General features: G+C 43.8%; 1 protein-coding gene across 5 annotated transcripts in view; it reads right to left on the bottom strand.

Moving 5' to 3' along the window:
• Positions 1-15,260, bottom strand: part of TSNARE1 (t-SNARE domain containing 1) — a 956,130-nt gene that overhangs the window by 563,288 nt on the left and 377,582 nt on the right. For all 5 annotated transcript variants that reach the window (XM_030219717.1, XM_030219709.1, XM_030219685.1 and 2 more), the window contains exons 7-8: positions 4,306-4,380; positions 2,972-3,028 (exon numbers count right to left, since the gene is read on the bottom strand). In XM_030219717.1, the coding sequence (XP_030075577.1) occupies positions 2,972-3,028; positions 4,306-4,380 (132 nt within the window). The remainder of the gene's footprint in view (positions 1-2,971; positions 3,029-4,305; positions 4,381-15,260) is intronic.

Genomic DNA, 15,260 nt, shown 5'->3' on the forward strand with positions numbered 1-15,260 from the left:
ATTGTTTTACTCATGAAAATGGGATTGAAAATTACCCTCAAATTTTCTCTCAACGTGTCAGATATTGACAGAGCTTGAAAGACACTGATCCCAAATATTCCTTTTATTTCTATTCATTGTGTTAAGAGTCTTGAGTTAAAGGGTTTCTGGCAAATACATCATTTGCCTACAGGAAAAAGCTAGCCCACATTTTTTAAAATTTATTAAAAAACTTGATATACCGCCACTAGTAGTGAAAGTACAGCGTAGCTGTTTACAGTCAAAAAACGACAGAGATAAGAGGCCAAATACTGAAAGTGAAAGAACATGAAAAAGAATCAAGAGGGTACAGACAAGCAAGAAAAAGTACAAGCACAGAAAATGAAATCAAAAGCAAATATATAAAGTTAGGAAAGAGTGGGCATGGACTTGAAAGAAGGAGGAAGGTGGAGAGTTGGGTAAAGATGTCTAGAGGGCAGAAAAGGACATGTGAGGAGGTACAAGGAGGGGGGAAAAAGCAGGAGGACGGAAGAGGAAGGAAGGATGTGGAGAAAGGCAAGGTGGCGGCGTGTCGTGTCCCTGAATATCATAATGCACCACATAAAAGAAACTGAAAACCCCGCTGAAAACCCCAGGTCTTAGAGCCCCCTCTTGAATGGTTCAGGAATTATGCTGGGCTGTTTAATAATCACACAAGACCTAGACAAATTCAGATACAGGTTCTTTCAAAACACCATTTAGCTGAAATTAAACAAAGCGATTCTCCCATGAGGCAGACTGAAAACCGATACAAAAGCAAGCGTGCTAACAGATTTCTCTTAATAGCTCCTTGTTTTATAATTCCTGAAAGAGACTTTAATCCTGACATCGTGAATCCTATAAATTGGTTGGTAATAAGTGAATTTCCCTTTTATCCTATTTATTTATATTTCTAGGTTTACTTATGTGGAACTGAATTCCAACCTCAATTTACAATCAGCACTCCCAAGATTATAGCTGTGTTCATTTTTGCACTGTGAGGATTGCGATGCTCAAAAGGCCATGGTCTCTTCTCAGAATTTCTTATTGACAGGTTCATTATGTATAGTGATCCTTGCTCAAACCAAACTTTTCCAAAATAACTGCGGTACAAATAGCTAAATGCTTAACTTAACAGACTCACTACTACGACAGGAAACCATTGGGGCAATCTATAAATTGATGCCTCAGCTTAGGTGCCCCAATGGCATCTTGCCGCCAAAAGCCCATTACAGAATACTAGTATGTGAATTGGCATTGGTGTCTCCATGTCTAGGTGCACCCTCTTATACCATGTCAATGGCAAAGGTAAGTTGGAACACCTAGGTGCGCCATGTGATGTGCATAATTTATAGTATTCTATAAACTACGTACGGCACCTGAAAACATGCCCATGGCCCACCCATATGTACGCCCCCCTTGCAGTTAGGCACTATGGCACTGAAATGCTATGTTACAGAGTGGTACTTAGTGCACCTGTCAATTAATGGCACCTTTGATGCAAGTAAGTGGCGTGTACCTCTAGGTGTCAGCTCATAGAACAGTCTTGAATATATTTTGTTACTGATGCTTTCTAAAAGATCTGGAGGCAGGGGAAATCAAACCTCTCAAGTGTTTGGAAATGTCTCAGGGTCACATAAAAGCAAAAGTTCCCTGATATGGCTTGGACTATGCTAATTAACTTAGACATCACCCATGCTCACTCAGCTGTTTGCAATTACCAGCCTACTGGTGGTGTTGTTATTGGCAGAGATAAAGCCTGTATAGAACAATCCATTGTCACTGAGCAGCAACTGCAGGGATAAGAAGGGAATTAAAATACTACACAGATAGTATGGGACCTATATCATTAAACAGTGCCTGCATAAACAGAAGTCAAACACTTCCCAATGGAAAAAGACCTGACACAAACCTTACAAACAGCAACGGTATTTAATATAACAGATATATTATGAAGACGCAGATGGCTGCAAAAGTATTGGTAGAATTTCATGTTTTCTTCTATACGTTTTTAGATTATGCGTGTTTGAGTTTGCAATCCACTTTGGTTAAAGCAGAATATAAATGAGTAACTCTTCACCATAAACATAGTATCATCAAAGGACTTTATTTGATGGGAAAAGTCTAGATAGTTCATTCAATGGGCCAACTCTAGCCTTAAAGGGAAATCAAATCTCAGGCCCCGATGGTCAGAAGCAAACACGGGTGCTAGAGGCCATTAGCTCCAGACTAGCACCAGCATTAGAGAGCACAGAATGCTCAGAGGCTCTAGCAAGGGAAACGAGCATGCCAAAGATTAGATCAAATAGCATGCTAATGAGGTAATTTCCTATTCCCTCCCAATGCCCAGAGAACAGAACACAAAACAAAGCCACCCTTACTGCTGAAAAAATAACGCCAGCTCAGAGCAAACATTACGGAGTTTGAAGAGAGGATTTCCCCCGATTTTTTCTTTAAAATCTGCCAGTTTTTCCTTAATTTTGAAGTAGAAGGAAGCCTATGTGAGCCCCTAAGGGCCAGTAGTGAAAAAATAAATGTGCACGAGTCTGGGCAAACCCGAAGGTGAAAGCACACATCGGCGCCTGTTTCCTGCGCTTAAATATAAGCCTTTCAAGAAAAAAAAAAATTTGAAAAAAGTTTAAATTTAAAGACACAGAAAACAGATGCCAATGTGTGCTTCACGTTCAGGTTTGCCTGGCGCATACGTCAAGCATATCTCCCCCCCTTGCCATTTCCTTTGAGCATTAGCAAGCTAATTTTCTGCGTTGTTCCGTTGATATAGCTTCTGTGCTGTTGGCTTATCGTTGGAATTCTGAGCATCAGGGCCTCATTATACAGTTGCAGTGCAAGGTTTGAATATGGCCTTTAATGATCTAACTGAGTATTCAGAGACATTTTAAGATGTTAATAAAGCTATTTTTTTTGCATGTGGCTGTTCAATAGAAGTCCATCAACAACGCAGTTAAACACGTACCTGCTTGCTACTTCTCTGAGCCATAGGAAGCAACGATTTGGACTTCTCTGCAATTTTCTGTCAGAATAAAGGGGTAAAGAAGACAGTTATAAAGTCAGTGAAAACAAGGGAATATTTCCAAATGTGATAAACTCTACTGCTTCATACTGAAACAAAATGTCATTGTAAATCTGCACTGGAAAAAAAAATATATACATACATATCTTAGGCAACACAGAGATTTACAAGGCTTTAAAGTAATTTAAACTCCAAGCATGACAAGGTTTTCAAAAAGGAAACATGTATTTAAAATGACAGTTGGAATGCGGAAGGATATTAATTTGTCACTTAGATCAGTCCTTCACGCAGCTGGGCACTCATAAAATACTAAATGCAATAGCTAATTTAGGAGCCGATGCTTAAAATAGACACATTTATCATAACACAGAGATGTACTAAATACATATCTCAAGAACAGCTGTTTTTTTTTCTGCACTAACATTACAATGAACACACTGTAGACTCAACGTGAAAAGTATTTGCGGAAAGGCTGCATTTCTGTCAGTTCACAGGCACATATATTGTCACACAGCTTTAAAAAAAATTAGCTGAGAGGATAGGTTCAACAAAGTGACTGCAGAATGTGTATCACAACAATAAGCAGCTCTTTCACACAGAGACTGTGTCTGTATTGAGACTATTTCCGGATGTAGCTACAACAGAAACAGCTTCTATTCTTAAGATGTACAGTAGGCTTCTGTAATTGGGGGGGGGGGGACTCAGTTTTCCCTGTGTGGTAAAATATGCATTAGTATTATATATATTTTTGACTCCTATCAGTTAATTGCTTTCTTTCCCTTCCCTCCCCCACCCCCAAAGTACTAGGGTCATACTAGAAACTGATGCTTCCTTGTCTCTCACCCCCCCCCCCCCCCCCCCCCCCGTTTCTCCACACTAGTTTCTGGTCCTCCTTAGAATGATACTGTTGGCCTCTAACAGGTGGATCTCCTTTCTTTTGTGATCTGTACACTCATGCTTATTGCTTGATGTTTTCTTGTAACTGTGCACTCCTCTCCTCTTCATCTTCTGGGCACCTGTGATTTTTAAAATCTTGGTTCATTTTGTTTTCTTCTCTATTTTGCTTGACACATTATAAGTTCCTTTTACTAAGCCATGGTAGTGATTCCCAGCGTGGCAAACGTGATGAACCCATTCAATTCCTATGGGCTGCGTCGCATCTGTCATGTGGGAATCACTACTGCAGATTAGTAAAAGGAGCTCTATATTTGTCAGAATAAGAGGTTCTGTATCTGGATATTTGCATCTAAAATAAATGAAGCTTTCAAGCCTCCTACCTTCTGCATGGTGCCATAGCGCTGGACAGCTTCCGATAACTGGTTCTTTAGCCTGTCCAACTGAAGTCGCTCTTGCTAGAATGAAAAATACAAAATGAATACTATATCAAACATATACTGTAAAACCATGTAGATTCATAGCCGTTTGGAAAACAAACATAAAAGCACTGCTTGTGGGGGGAGGCAAGATGGCGTCTTGAGCGGTCACGCATTTCTGAGCTCCTGACCCTCCACGATTTTGCCTGCCGTATAGGAGCCTTTCCTCATGCTATACATGGGGAAAAGAAAAAGGAAAACCAGGGTCAGCCCTCCTCCAACCCTAGAGAAAACCCTACCCTGCGACAGACAACTCTGGAGAGGTTCGGCGTTCAGATGTCAGAAATGCCGGCAACCGCCTCAGTTGGATCCGTGATGCTGTCGGCGGATCACAGCATAGAGGGAGTTTCATTAAGCCCTCCCTCCAACGCAGCTCCCCCATGACCTGGAAGCAATTTGGCATCGGCTGAGGAACAGCGTTGTGAGACGCCCGGTGAGGAGCTGATCTCCCAAAGCTGCTCGAGGAGGACCCGCCGCTACCTCGACCCCAGAAGTTTTAACAACTAGAGATATGCAGGCAAGTAAGCCTTCTTTCTCTTTTGATCTGGGAGCTGCCTCCATTGGTGTTGGGGGATATAGAAAACCAGCTGTGGTAATTATGGAAGCCCTGTGGGATGCTATATAGGGACTGAACTCTTCCCTTCTCCAGGTAACTAACTCCTTTAGGGGAGAAGTTTCTGACTTAAAACAATGTCATCACATTTTGTGTGGAAAAATAAATCTACAAGAGGAAAAAACTGAATTACTAGAAGGAGAACTTAAAAAACTGCAGAACTTTGCAACATCGGTCATTAAGGAGAGAGATATTCTAGCTAGGAAGCTAGAATATTTAGATAATCATGGGAGGAGGAATAACCTGAGATTTTTAAATTTTCCTAAATCGACATTAAATTCCAGCTATAGAAATGCTGACAAGACACTTTGGAGAAATATTGGGAATTCCGGCTGAGGGTTTTCCACCCATAGTCAGAGCCCAATACATAAGTGGAATCAGAACTCCAACCATGAATCCTCAGCAAAATTCTTGGAGAGCTCTCTGGAAGTAGTTACTGAACAAACAACTCTTCCACTAACTTTTGCATTAGAACCAGACAGAAATAACATATTTCAATTATATTTCAGACACATGGATGCATTGTTCTTTGGGGCCAAGGTTTGGCTTTTTCCTGATTTAGCTAAAGACATGCAAAAGAGAAGGCGAGAATTCTTGGGTTTAAAACCAAGAATACTAGCTTTAGGTGGAACATTTGTACTAAAATTTGCTTGCAGATGTTTGGTATCCTTAAATTTGACAAATTATGTGTTTTTTTGAGCTGGTCTCCAAGAAGTTTGGACAGCTAGAAATTCATACCCCAGCAATTATGCTTAAGTTGAGTGGTTCCTGATGAAGCCCTGAAGTGGGCGAAACGATCTGGGCCCCATTGAAACTCACCAGCTGGAGTGTGGGGTATTAAGCCAGCAATGAGACAGCTGAGTTTGTTTATTTAAGTAATGCTGCTGCTTGGAGAGTTTTTTGTACTCAGCAATGTTTGGAAGTAATGGTTTCATTTTGAATCAATTCTGTTGACAAGATATGTGAAAATATACCCCATGAAAGAGATAAGATCACAGGCACATAAATCTTATATAGATATCAGTGTCTTGATGGTCAGACCTTGGCAGTGACCTTGGTTTCTGAGGCTATTTCCTATTCGTCATTTATTGTTGTATATTCACCACACATGACCCTTTGAGATTGGGTTTGGCTGTTTTTCAGTTTTGTAGTATTAGATTACCCAAGTGTGACTAACAGCCCATACTGTTCATTGAACTTTGGTCTAACCCTTGGTCTTTTCCCAGTGTGGCATTACTTATGTACTTATGATGGGTAGATGTGGGAAGGGCATTGGCTGGGCAGGGGTACACCAAGCAGTACTTTTTTTGTGCCGGTACGCGCCGGTACGGCGTACCAGCACCTTTTTCCTCAGGTCCTGCCCCCGTCCGTTCCTGCTCCCGCGATTCTCTCTCCCCTCCTCTGCCCTCCCTGTCCAGTGATTCTCTCTCCCCTCCCTGTCCAGCATGTTCCCTCTCTCCCCTGCCCTCCCCTCTCCAAGTCGCGGCAAACCGGTCCGGAAGTGAAGGCAGCAGTGAGGCAGGCACGCAGCAGGCAGGTTCGTCTTCATCTCCTCTCGCGTTGCTTCCCTCTCAGCGCGTCCCGCCCTCGACACGCCATGGCTAATATAAGGGGTGTGGCTAATGTGAATGTGGCTATAATAGGGGTGGAGCCATATGTGGTGACCCTGCCCACAATGAGTATCGGCACCTTTTTTTCTACAAAAAAAGCACTGACACCAAGCATTGTATTATAAAAGCTAAGCGCGTAATACAATTTGTGCATAACTGCCGCATTTAGGCACATACATTAATGCCTGCCATTGAGCTACTCTAAGTACTCGCACCTAAAGTTAGGTGCATAAATGCAGACTTACCCTAGTATTCTATAAAAGCGATTACCCGCAGAATTGCTATTCTGGATTTGGACGTAGCGCACACTAGGCGCCTGACTTTAAGAGACCTCTACAGAGCAATCCACTTAAGTGCAAGGGTCTGGGACCAAAGAAATGTATGCAGTTAACCGGAGCGTGCAGTTAACCGGAGCGTGCACTTAACCGTTGTGACCCAAAGAAGCTTGATATCTGATAAACATATGTACAGTACTGTTTATTATTATACATACAGTATACAATCTCCATTAACTGACGTCAGGCTTACTTGAAGTAATCAGTTATAGTCCTCTGTACACTATTGGGTCTGTGAGTTCCATAGACTACGTCTACCACACGGTAAGAACTGTCATAGCACTGACATCCAGTGGCCTCCAGATAGGCCCGCACAGTGTTGAGACTCTCCAACGCTCTTGCAAAAGTGACAGGAGGAGGTTGTTGAATTTCATCAGCATGTGCCTCGCTGCTCATTTCATCCTGTTTCATCATCAGCCATTGTTGCCTGCGTGTAGGCACATACCTTCACATCAGTGCTGTCGTCAGCTGTTTGTAGATCGTAATCAACAGCTACGTAGCGATGAAACTCCTCTTCAGTAACACCGGCAGGGATATCAATAACCTGTTCCTCTGACATGTTTGCAACAGCTGCATCTGTTTAGTCCCTCTCCACATCCTTAACACAGCTTGCCCGCTTGTAGCAGTTCACAATGGTTGCCTGTGTAACATGATTCCAGGCTTCTTTCTGCATATGTAGGGAATCCAACAGTGATAGATTACGAGCCAGTTCAACAGCACGTTTATCCTTGCTAGTCTGGTCATCCATAACGTTCATCAGACGACGTAGCACAAGAGCCCGATACTGTTGTTTGAAATTGGCTATTATGCCCTGATCCATATGCTGTTCCTCTCCTTCCATCTTTCCAACCATCCAACAATGGCTTTGAATTCAGTTAGTCCAAGACTTTCAGCTAGCTGGTTAGCTTTCTCCATAAACAGTGGACCACTGACAGGAAACTGTCTGCTCCTGACATGAAAAAACCACCAAAGAGCGTCTTCTACCTCCTCAGCTTTTCCCGCCCGTTTTCGTTGTGGATTTGTATTGTTTTGAAAATTGGGAGATTCTGAACATAGAGCATAGGTACGTCCCAGCAAAATATTCACTCTTAGGGAAAAGATATCATATATATAAAGAGGAAAGGCCTCAAGAAGCCCCCAGCATAAATTTTAACTTCGGGGGCTGGACTTCTTCATCATCGGCCGAAAACCTCTTGAAGCTCTTTAATTCTCATAGATCTCTTAAATCTTGAGCATCATATTATTCTTATCAGTGCAAAATCCAAGTTACTTAGCTTGTCTGCTATTCTCTGTTGTGAGGGTCCTTCCTACACCTCGATATCCGACCACGGCTTGACTTTGTTTTCTAATTTTTAAAGAACTTCTATTCATTCAGCAAGTGTTAAAGTCTTACAGTTCCGCCACGACGACGGCCCCGGTGTACACTCTAACAACATTATTTCATTTATTCTGCCTGTGGCAGTTAAAGGGGCAGTAAATTTGAAATCTCGTTGGTTGTCACGCACCAATTGGCTTCCATATTCCGTGCGCACGCTTATGCGGAGTCTTTCCTGCAGAGGAGCGGTCTTGAACCATCCATATAAGCGTATCTTGCACTTATCAGTGGTGCGCTAAACCGAAGTTTGTCCCCATAGAAATTGATGGTGCCAAAACCGGGACCGAAGTACGGCATGCAGTTAAACAGAGCATGTGCTTATCCGATGTGCACTTAAATGGAGTGCACTGTACTTCCTTTCCAGAGAGTCTTGAGGTGGTCTAGAAGGATATCTAGTGGCACTACCCATGTAGTACTGCTTAATATCCAAAGATAACTCTGGTCAACACAAATATTCAGATAATGGCAGCTGTTGGCCAAGCACTGGCTTTTAAATATCTAACTCTTTATTTTTTTATACACCTTCTAACAATCAAACAACCACCACCACATTTTTTAGATACTCATATTAAAACAAAACAATAGAAACAACATAAATTACTAGTCAAGTCTTCTCTCCTCATTTCACAGGTTGCCTGTTTCCTTCAGGATTTGTTACAAAATGTTGCTGCTGACTCAATGGGCTCTCTATACAGAGACACCCCTCTATTTATTCAAGCTTTTTTTTCCCATTGTACCCACATACAACCCCTAGGGTCATCTTAAAGCAACTTGTTAATTATTCCATCTTCTACAAACTTACTCATAAGACACCCTTTTGTTTACTTTCAGAGCTAAGCTGAATACCTGGTACTTCTCTCTTGCTTTCCTTCTTGACTTTCACTGGATCAAACCTGTCCTTCTACCTGGCATTTGTCTTACACTTTATCCATAACTGGTGTGCCCTAGGTCTCTGCACTTATTAGTTTCCTAATTTGTGTTCCCATACCTTCTTAGCAGTTCAGTACTGTCAGTGTATTCTATAGTCCTCTTTGCCTCATTGTTACTATGGTATCTTGGCCCTTTTTTTTTTTTTTTTTGCTAGCGATATGTTTTATTTTGTATATGGCCTTTTACTTTGATTGCTGTATTTTATTACTTATGTTTTTTTTTAATTTTTCACTACTTTACGTTTGTGAGTGAAAGGTGGTCAATCACATTCATTAAACATTAGAAGTAGAATGAGTGGGTAGGACAGAGTAGACAATGGACTGTGTAAATACAGCTTGCTTCCTGTGTGTCTTACATTCTCCCTGTTTAGCCCTCAGACGTTTACCAGAGGCATAAACAGAGGGGTGGAAGAGAAAAAAAAATCTATCACTCTCTACATTCATCTGCATAACATGTGAAGAGGAGGAGGAAGAGTAAAGACCTATAGGCTCCCATCTCAACAGAAAAAAATCACACTGGAAGCCCAGCCCCTCTCGCTCCCTCACGCCCCCCTCCTCTCCCACTGGCATTCTCAGATAGGAGAGGAATTTGAGAATACCACCTCAGCATTTCTCTGGCATTCAAGGAGATGTTCAATCCCACCAAGATGGAAAACACTCATCAGAAATAACTCCAACCCTAAAGTGAGTCAAACAATTAGTAAAAAGATGACCCATTGTTTAAAGGAGGAAAAAGATCTCAGTAGCGGTTAAAGTTCTCGCAAAAAAAGAGCCCGACACAACTTATAAGGTACAGTCACTGGTCTAAAAACCTCCATGTTAAAAAGGTAATATATGTGAAATTTATTAATTTGTGTATAATAATTACTAAGACTGTAGCATGGAGGTTTTTTGACAGATGACTGTACCTTGAAAGGTGTGTCAGGCTCTTTTTTTGCAAGAACCATTTTCCTCCTTTAAACAACGGGTCATCTTTTTATTAATTGTTCAACTCATTTTAGGGCTGCAGTTATTCAGGGAGATATAACATTCTCAGAACAAATGGGGAGAAAAGAAAGATGAGTAACTGTGTGGTTTCAGAAGGACAGTAATATAGGTTAGGCTACATATTTACCATACTAATATTTGACAGTAACACCAAAGTGATTTATACAATCTAGAAAGACAGAGAAGAACTGAAAAAGAAGGAAAACAGAGGAAAGGGGAAGAGAAAAAAAAAGAGAGAACGTTCAAATGTAATATTCACGGGCCTCATCCCATTAGCAACAACCAAGTCTTGCCAAAAAACAATCTTTTAATCCCCATCGTATATTTGGCAAAAGACGACTCTGGCCTAAGATCGAGGCAATGTATTCCATAAAGCTGGTGCTGCAATGGCAAATGGAGTCCACTGGATGACTTAAAGACAGCTTCTGGAGGGTAAAATGGATAACAGAGTACTCTGGAAAGATTTCATTTATCCATTTTTATACTGCCTATTAAGTTAAGTGATTTACAATAAAGACATAAAAACATCAAAACATCAATTTCACAAATGAGTATTCTGGAATGGGGAGAAGGAATAAGCAGTTTATTAAGGTAATACAGCATGCCAATGGGAAGTGTACAGTGAGCCATCAAGAAAGCTTGGAATTTAATCCGTTATGAAATTTGAAACCAGTGATGACTGGCAAGTAATGGAGAAACATGCTCCATTCTATGAGCCCTGGGGAGTACCTTAACTGCTGTGCTTTAAATTAATTACAGATGCTTATACAACTTAATGTGAGACCAGGGTAAAGGGAGTTAGTGCTGTGACTCATCATCAGCATACTGGTCACTGTTTCAAAGCCCTTGTAATCTAATAATCCTTGAATTAACTTTATATAGAACTTTGAAGCACAATTTTGTGACTGCCATAATGTGTACTGTTAGGAGTGAGTCAAGGTGAATGCCTAAGGTAGGTAAGGACTCTTTAAGGGTAATAGGGATACCTTTGAATCTGTGGGATAATAGTAGGAAAAAAATACTTATAGCTATTGTTTACAGCTATGAAGTGAGATGGTGATGGCTTGCAATTATTGGAAGTAGTACTGGAGCCTTCCACCCAGAGGGAAGCAGTCAAAAGGCAGATGAAGCTTTGGCAGGGCTGCAGGAAAAGCATGCACCTTAAATTCTCTTGATCTTTGATCTTGAGGGTGTGCTTATGGAGTTTGTCATTGAATCTGCTGCCTTGCATATAAGGTTGGTATCTTCTCCCGGAGTAGAATTGCTGAAAGTATGGGTAGTAAGATGATTTTCTGTATTGATGCTCTTGAGGTTTCTTGGATTGTGTGTTTTGATTTTGAGACTGGGAAGAGAACTCTCTGATTGTTGAATATACATTGATTTGTGCAAAAATATTAATCAGCCAGTGCAGCAATTTATCAACTGTAAGTAATTCTAGCACCAGACCTGCCCACTCCCAGGCAGGGTCGAGCCTGGCAATGTCCAAACCCTTTCACAGGTTTCCATGGTGACACAATAAAGGTGTGAGGCACCACAGGGCCCATCAGTCCACTAGGCAGACAGATCCTGTGCTGACTTAATTTGTAGGAGACAAGTTGTTGCACCAGGCCATCTGCTCTTCAACAGCAGTGTAAGTAAGGGGGATAACCCAAATAGTGGTAGGAAGGGATGGGGTTCCTCTTTCCCCCTTTTACTTTTTTTTATAAATGATAGGGGAAAAGACAGATTTCTTAATGTAAAACTTCTAGAGAAACCTGTATTATATCTTTTGCCAAGAATTCATAAAAGATTGGAGGATCTTCCAGGACATCCAATCTTGTCCTCAAGCAATCTTTGTTAAAACCACTGTCCATAATTGTGGATTATTTTTTGAGAGATGCAGTTGAACAGAGCCCAGCGTACATAAAGCGAATGCTACATACCTGTAGAAGGTATTCTCCGAGGACAGCAGGCTGATTGTTCTCACTGATGGGTGACGTCCACGGCAGCCCCTCCAATCGGAATCTTCACTAGCAAAGTCCTTTGCTAGCCCTCGCGCGCCCGCGCGCACCGCGCATGCGCGGCCGTCTTCCCGCCCGAAACCGGCTCGAGCCGGCCAGTCCAGTATGTAGCAAGACAATACTCTTAAGGGAAGACACAACTCCAAAGGGGAGGCGGGCGGGTTTGTGAGAACAATCAGCCTGCTGTCCTCGGAGAATACCTTCTACAGGTATGTAGCATTCGCTTTCTCCGAGGACAAGCAGGCTGCTTGTTCTCACTGATGGGGTATCCCTAGCCCCCAGGCTCACTCAAAACAACAACCATGGTCAATTGGGCCTCGCAACGGCGAGGACATAACAGAGATTGACCTAAAAAAATTTTACCAACTAACTGAGAGTGTAGCCTGGAACAGAACAAACAGGGCCCTCGGGGGTGGAGTTGGATCCTAAAGCCCAAACAGGTTCTGAAGAACTGACTGCCCGAACCGACTGTCGCGTCGGGTATCCTGCTGCAGGCAGTAATGGGATGTGAATGTGTGGACAGAAGCCCACGTCGCAGCTTTGCAAATTTCTTCAATGGAGGCTGACTTCAAGTGGGCTACCGACGCAGCCATGGCTCTAACATTATGAGCCGTGACATGACCCTCAAGAGCCAGCCCCGCCTGGGCGTAAGTGAAGGAAATGCAATCTGCTAGCCAATTGGATATGGTGCGTTTCCCTACAGCCACTCCCCTCCTATTGGGATCAAAAGAAACAAACAATTGGGCGGACTGTCTGTGGGGCTGTGTCCGCTCCAAGTAGAAGGCCAATGCTCTCTTGCAGTCCAATGTGTGCAGCTGACGTTCAGCAGGGCAGGAATGAGGACGGGGAAAGAATGTTGGCAAGACAATTGACTGGTTCAGATGGAACTCCGACACGACCTTTGGCAAGAACTTAGGGTGAGTGCGGAGGACTACTCTGTTATGATGAAATTTGGTGTAAGGGGCCTGGGCTACCAGGGCCTGAAGCTCACTGACTCTACGAGCTGAAGTAACTGCCACCAAGAAAATGACCTTCCAGGTCAAGTACTTCGGATGGCAGGAATTCAGTGGCTCAAACGGAGGTTTCATCAGCTGGGTGAGAACGACATTGAGATCCCATGACACCGTAGGAGGCTTGACAGGGGGCTTTGACAAAAGCAAACCTCTCATGAAGCGAACAACTAAAGGCTGTCCTGAGATCGGCTTACCTTCCACATGGTAATGGTATGCACTGATTGCACTAAGATGAACTCTTACAGAGTTGGTCTTGAGACCAGACTCAGACAAGTGCAGAAGGTATTCAAGCAGGGTCTGTGTAGGACAAGAGCGAGGATCTAGGGCCTTGCTGTCACACCAGACGGCAAACCTCCGCCAATGAAAGAAGTAACTTCTCTTAGTGGAGTCTTTCCTGGAAGCAAGCAAGATGCGGGAGACACCCTCTGGCAGACCCAAAGAGGCAAAATCTACGCCCTCAACATCCAGGCCGTGAGAGCCAGAGACTGGAGGTTGGGATGCAGAAGAGCCCCTTCGTCCTGCGTGATGAGGGTCGGAAAACACTCCAATCTCCACGGTTCTTCGGAGGATAACTCCAGAAGAAGAGGGAACCAGATCTGACGCGGCCAAAAAGGAGCAATCAGGATCATGGTGCCTCGGTCTTGCTTGAGTTTCAACAAAGTCTTCCCCACCAGAGGAATGGGAGGATAAACATACAGCAGACCCTCCCCCCAGTCCAGGAGGAAGGCATCCGATGCCAGTCTGCCGTGGGCCTGAAGCCTGGAACAGAACTGAGGGACTTTGTGGTTCACTCGAGATGCGAAGAGATCCACCAAGGGGGTGCCCCACGCTTGGAAGATCTGGCGCACCACTTTGGAATTGAGCAACCACTCGTGAGGTTGCATAATCCTGCTCAGTCTGTCGGCCAGACTGTTGTTTACGCCTGCCAGATATGTGGCTTGGAGCACCATGCCGTTCCGGCGAGCCCAGGTCCACATGCTGACGGCTTCCTGACACAGGGGGCGAGATCCGGTGCCCCCCTGCTTGTTTACATAATACATGGCAACCTGGTTGTCTGTCTGAATTTGGATAATTTGGTGGGACAGCCGATCTCTGAAAGCCTTCAGAGCGTTCCAGATCGCTCGTAACTCCAGAAGATTGATCTGTAGATCGCGTTCTTGGAGGGACCAGCTTCCTTGGGTGTGAAGCCCATCGACATGAGCTCCCCATCCCAGGAGAGACGCATCCGTGGTCAGCACTTTTTGTGGCTGAGGAATTTGGAAGGGACGTCCCAGAGTCAAATTGGTCCAAATCGTCCACCAATACAGGGATTCGAGAAAACTCGTGGACAGGTGGATCACGTCCTCTAGTCCCCCAGCGGCCTGATACCACTGGGAGGCTAGGGTCCATTGAGCAGATCTCATGTGAAGGCGGGCCATGGGAGTCACATGAACTGTGGAGGCCATGTGGCCCAGCAATCTCAACATCTGCCGAGCTGTGATCTGCTGGGACGCCCGCACCCGGGAGACGAGGGACAACAAGTTGTTGGCTCTCGTCTCTGGGAGATAGGCGCGAGCCGTCCGAGAATCCAGCAGGGCTCCTATGAATTCGAGGTTCTGCACTGGAAGAAGATGGGACTTTGGGTAATTTATCACAAACCCCAGTAGCTCCAGAAGGCGAATAGTCATCTGCATGGACTGCAGGGCTCCTGCCTCGGATGTGTTCTTCACCAGCCAATCGTCGAGATATGGGAACACGTGCACTCCCAGCCTGCGAAGTGCCGCTGCTACCACAGCTAGGCACTTGGTGAACACCCTGGGCGCAGAGGCGAGCCCAAAGGGTAGCACACAGTACTGGAAGTGGCGGGTGCCCAACTGAAATCGCAGATACTGTCTGTGAGCTGGCAGTATCGGGATGTGTGTATAGGCATCCTTCAAGTCCAGAGAGCATAGCCAATCGTTTTGCTGAATCATGGGGAGAAGGGTGCCCAGGGAAAGCATCCTGAACTTTTCTTTTAC

The sequence above is a fragment of the Microcaecilia unicolor genome, chromosome 1 (genome assembly GCF_901765095.1).
Source record: "Microcaecilia unicolor chromosome 1, aMicUni1.1, whole genome shotgun sequence".
NCBI lineage: Eukaryota > Metazoa > Chordata > Amphibia > Gymnophiona > Siphonopidae > Microcaecilia > Microcaecilia unicolor.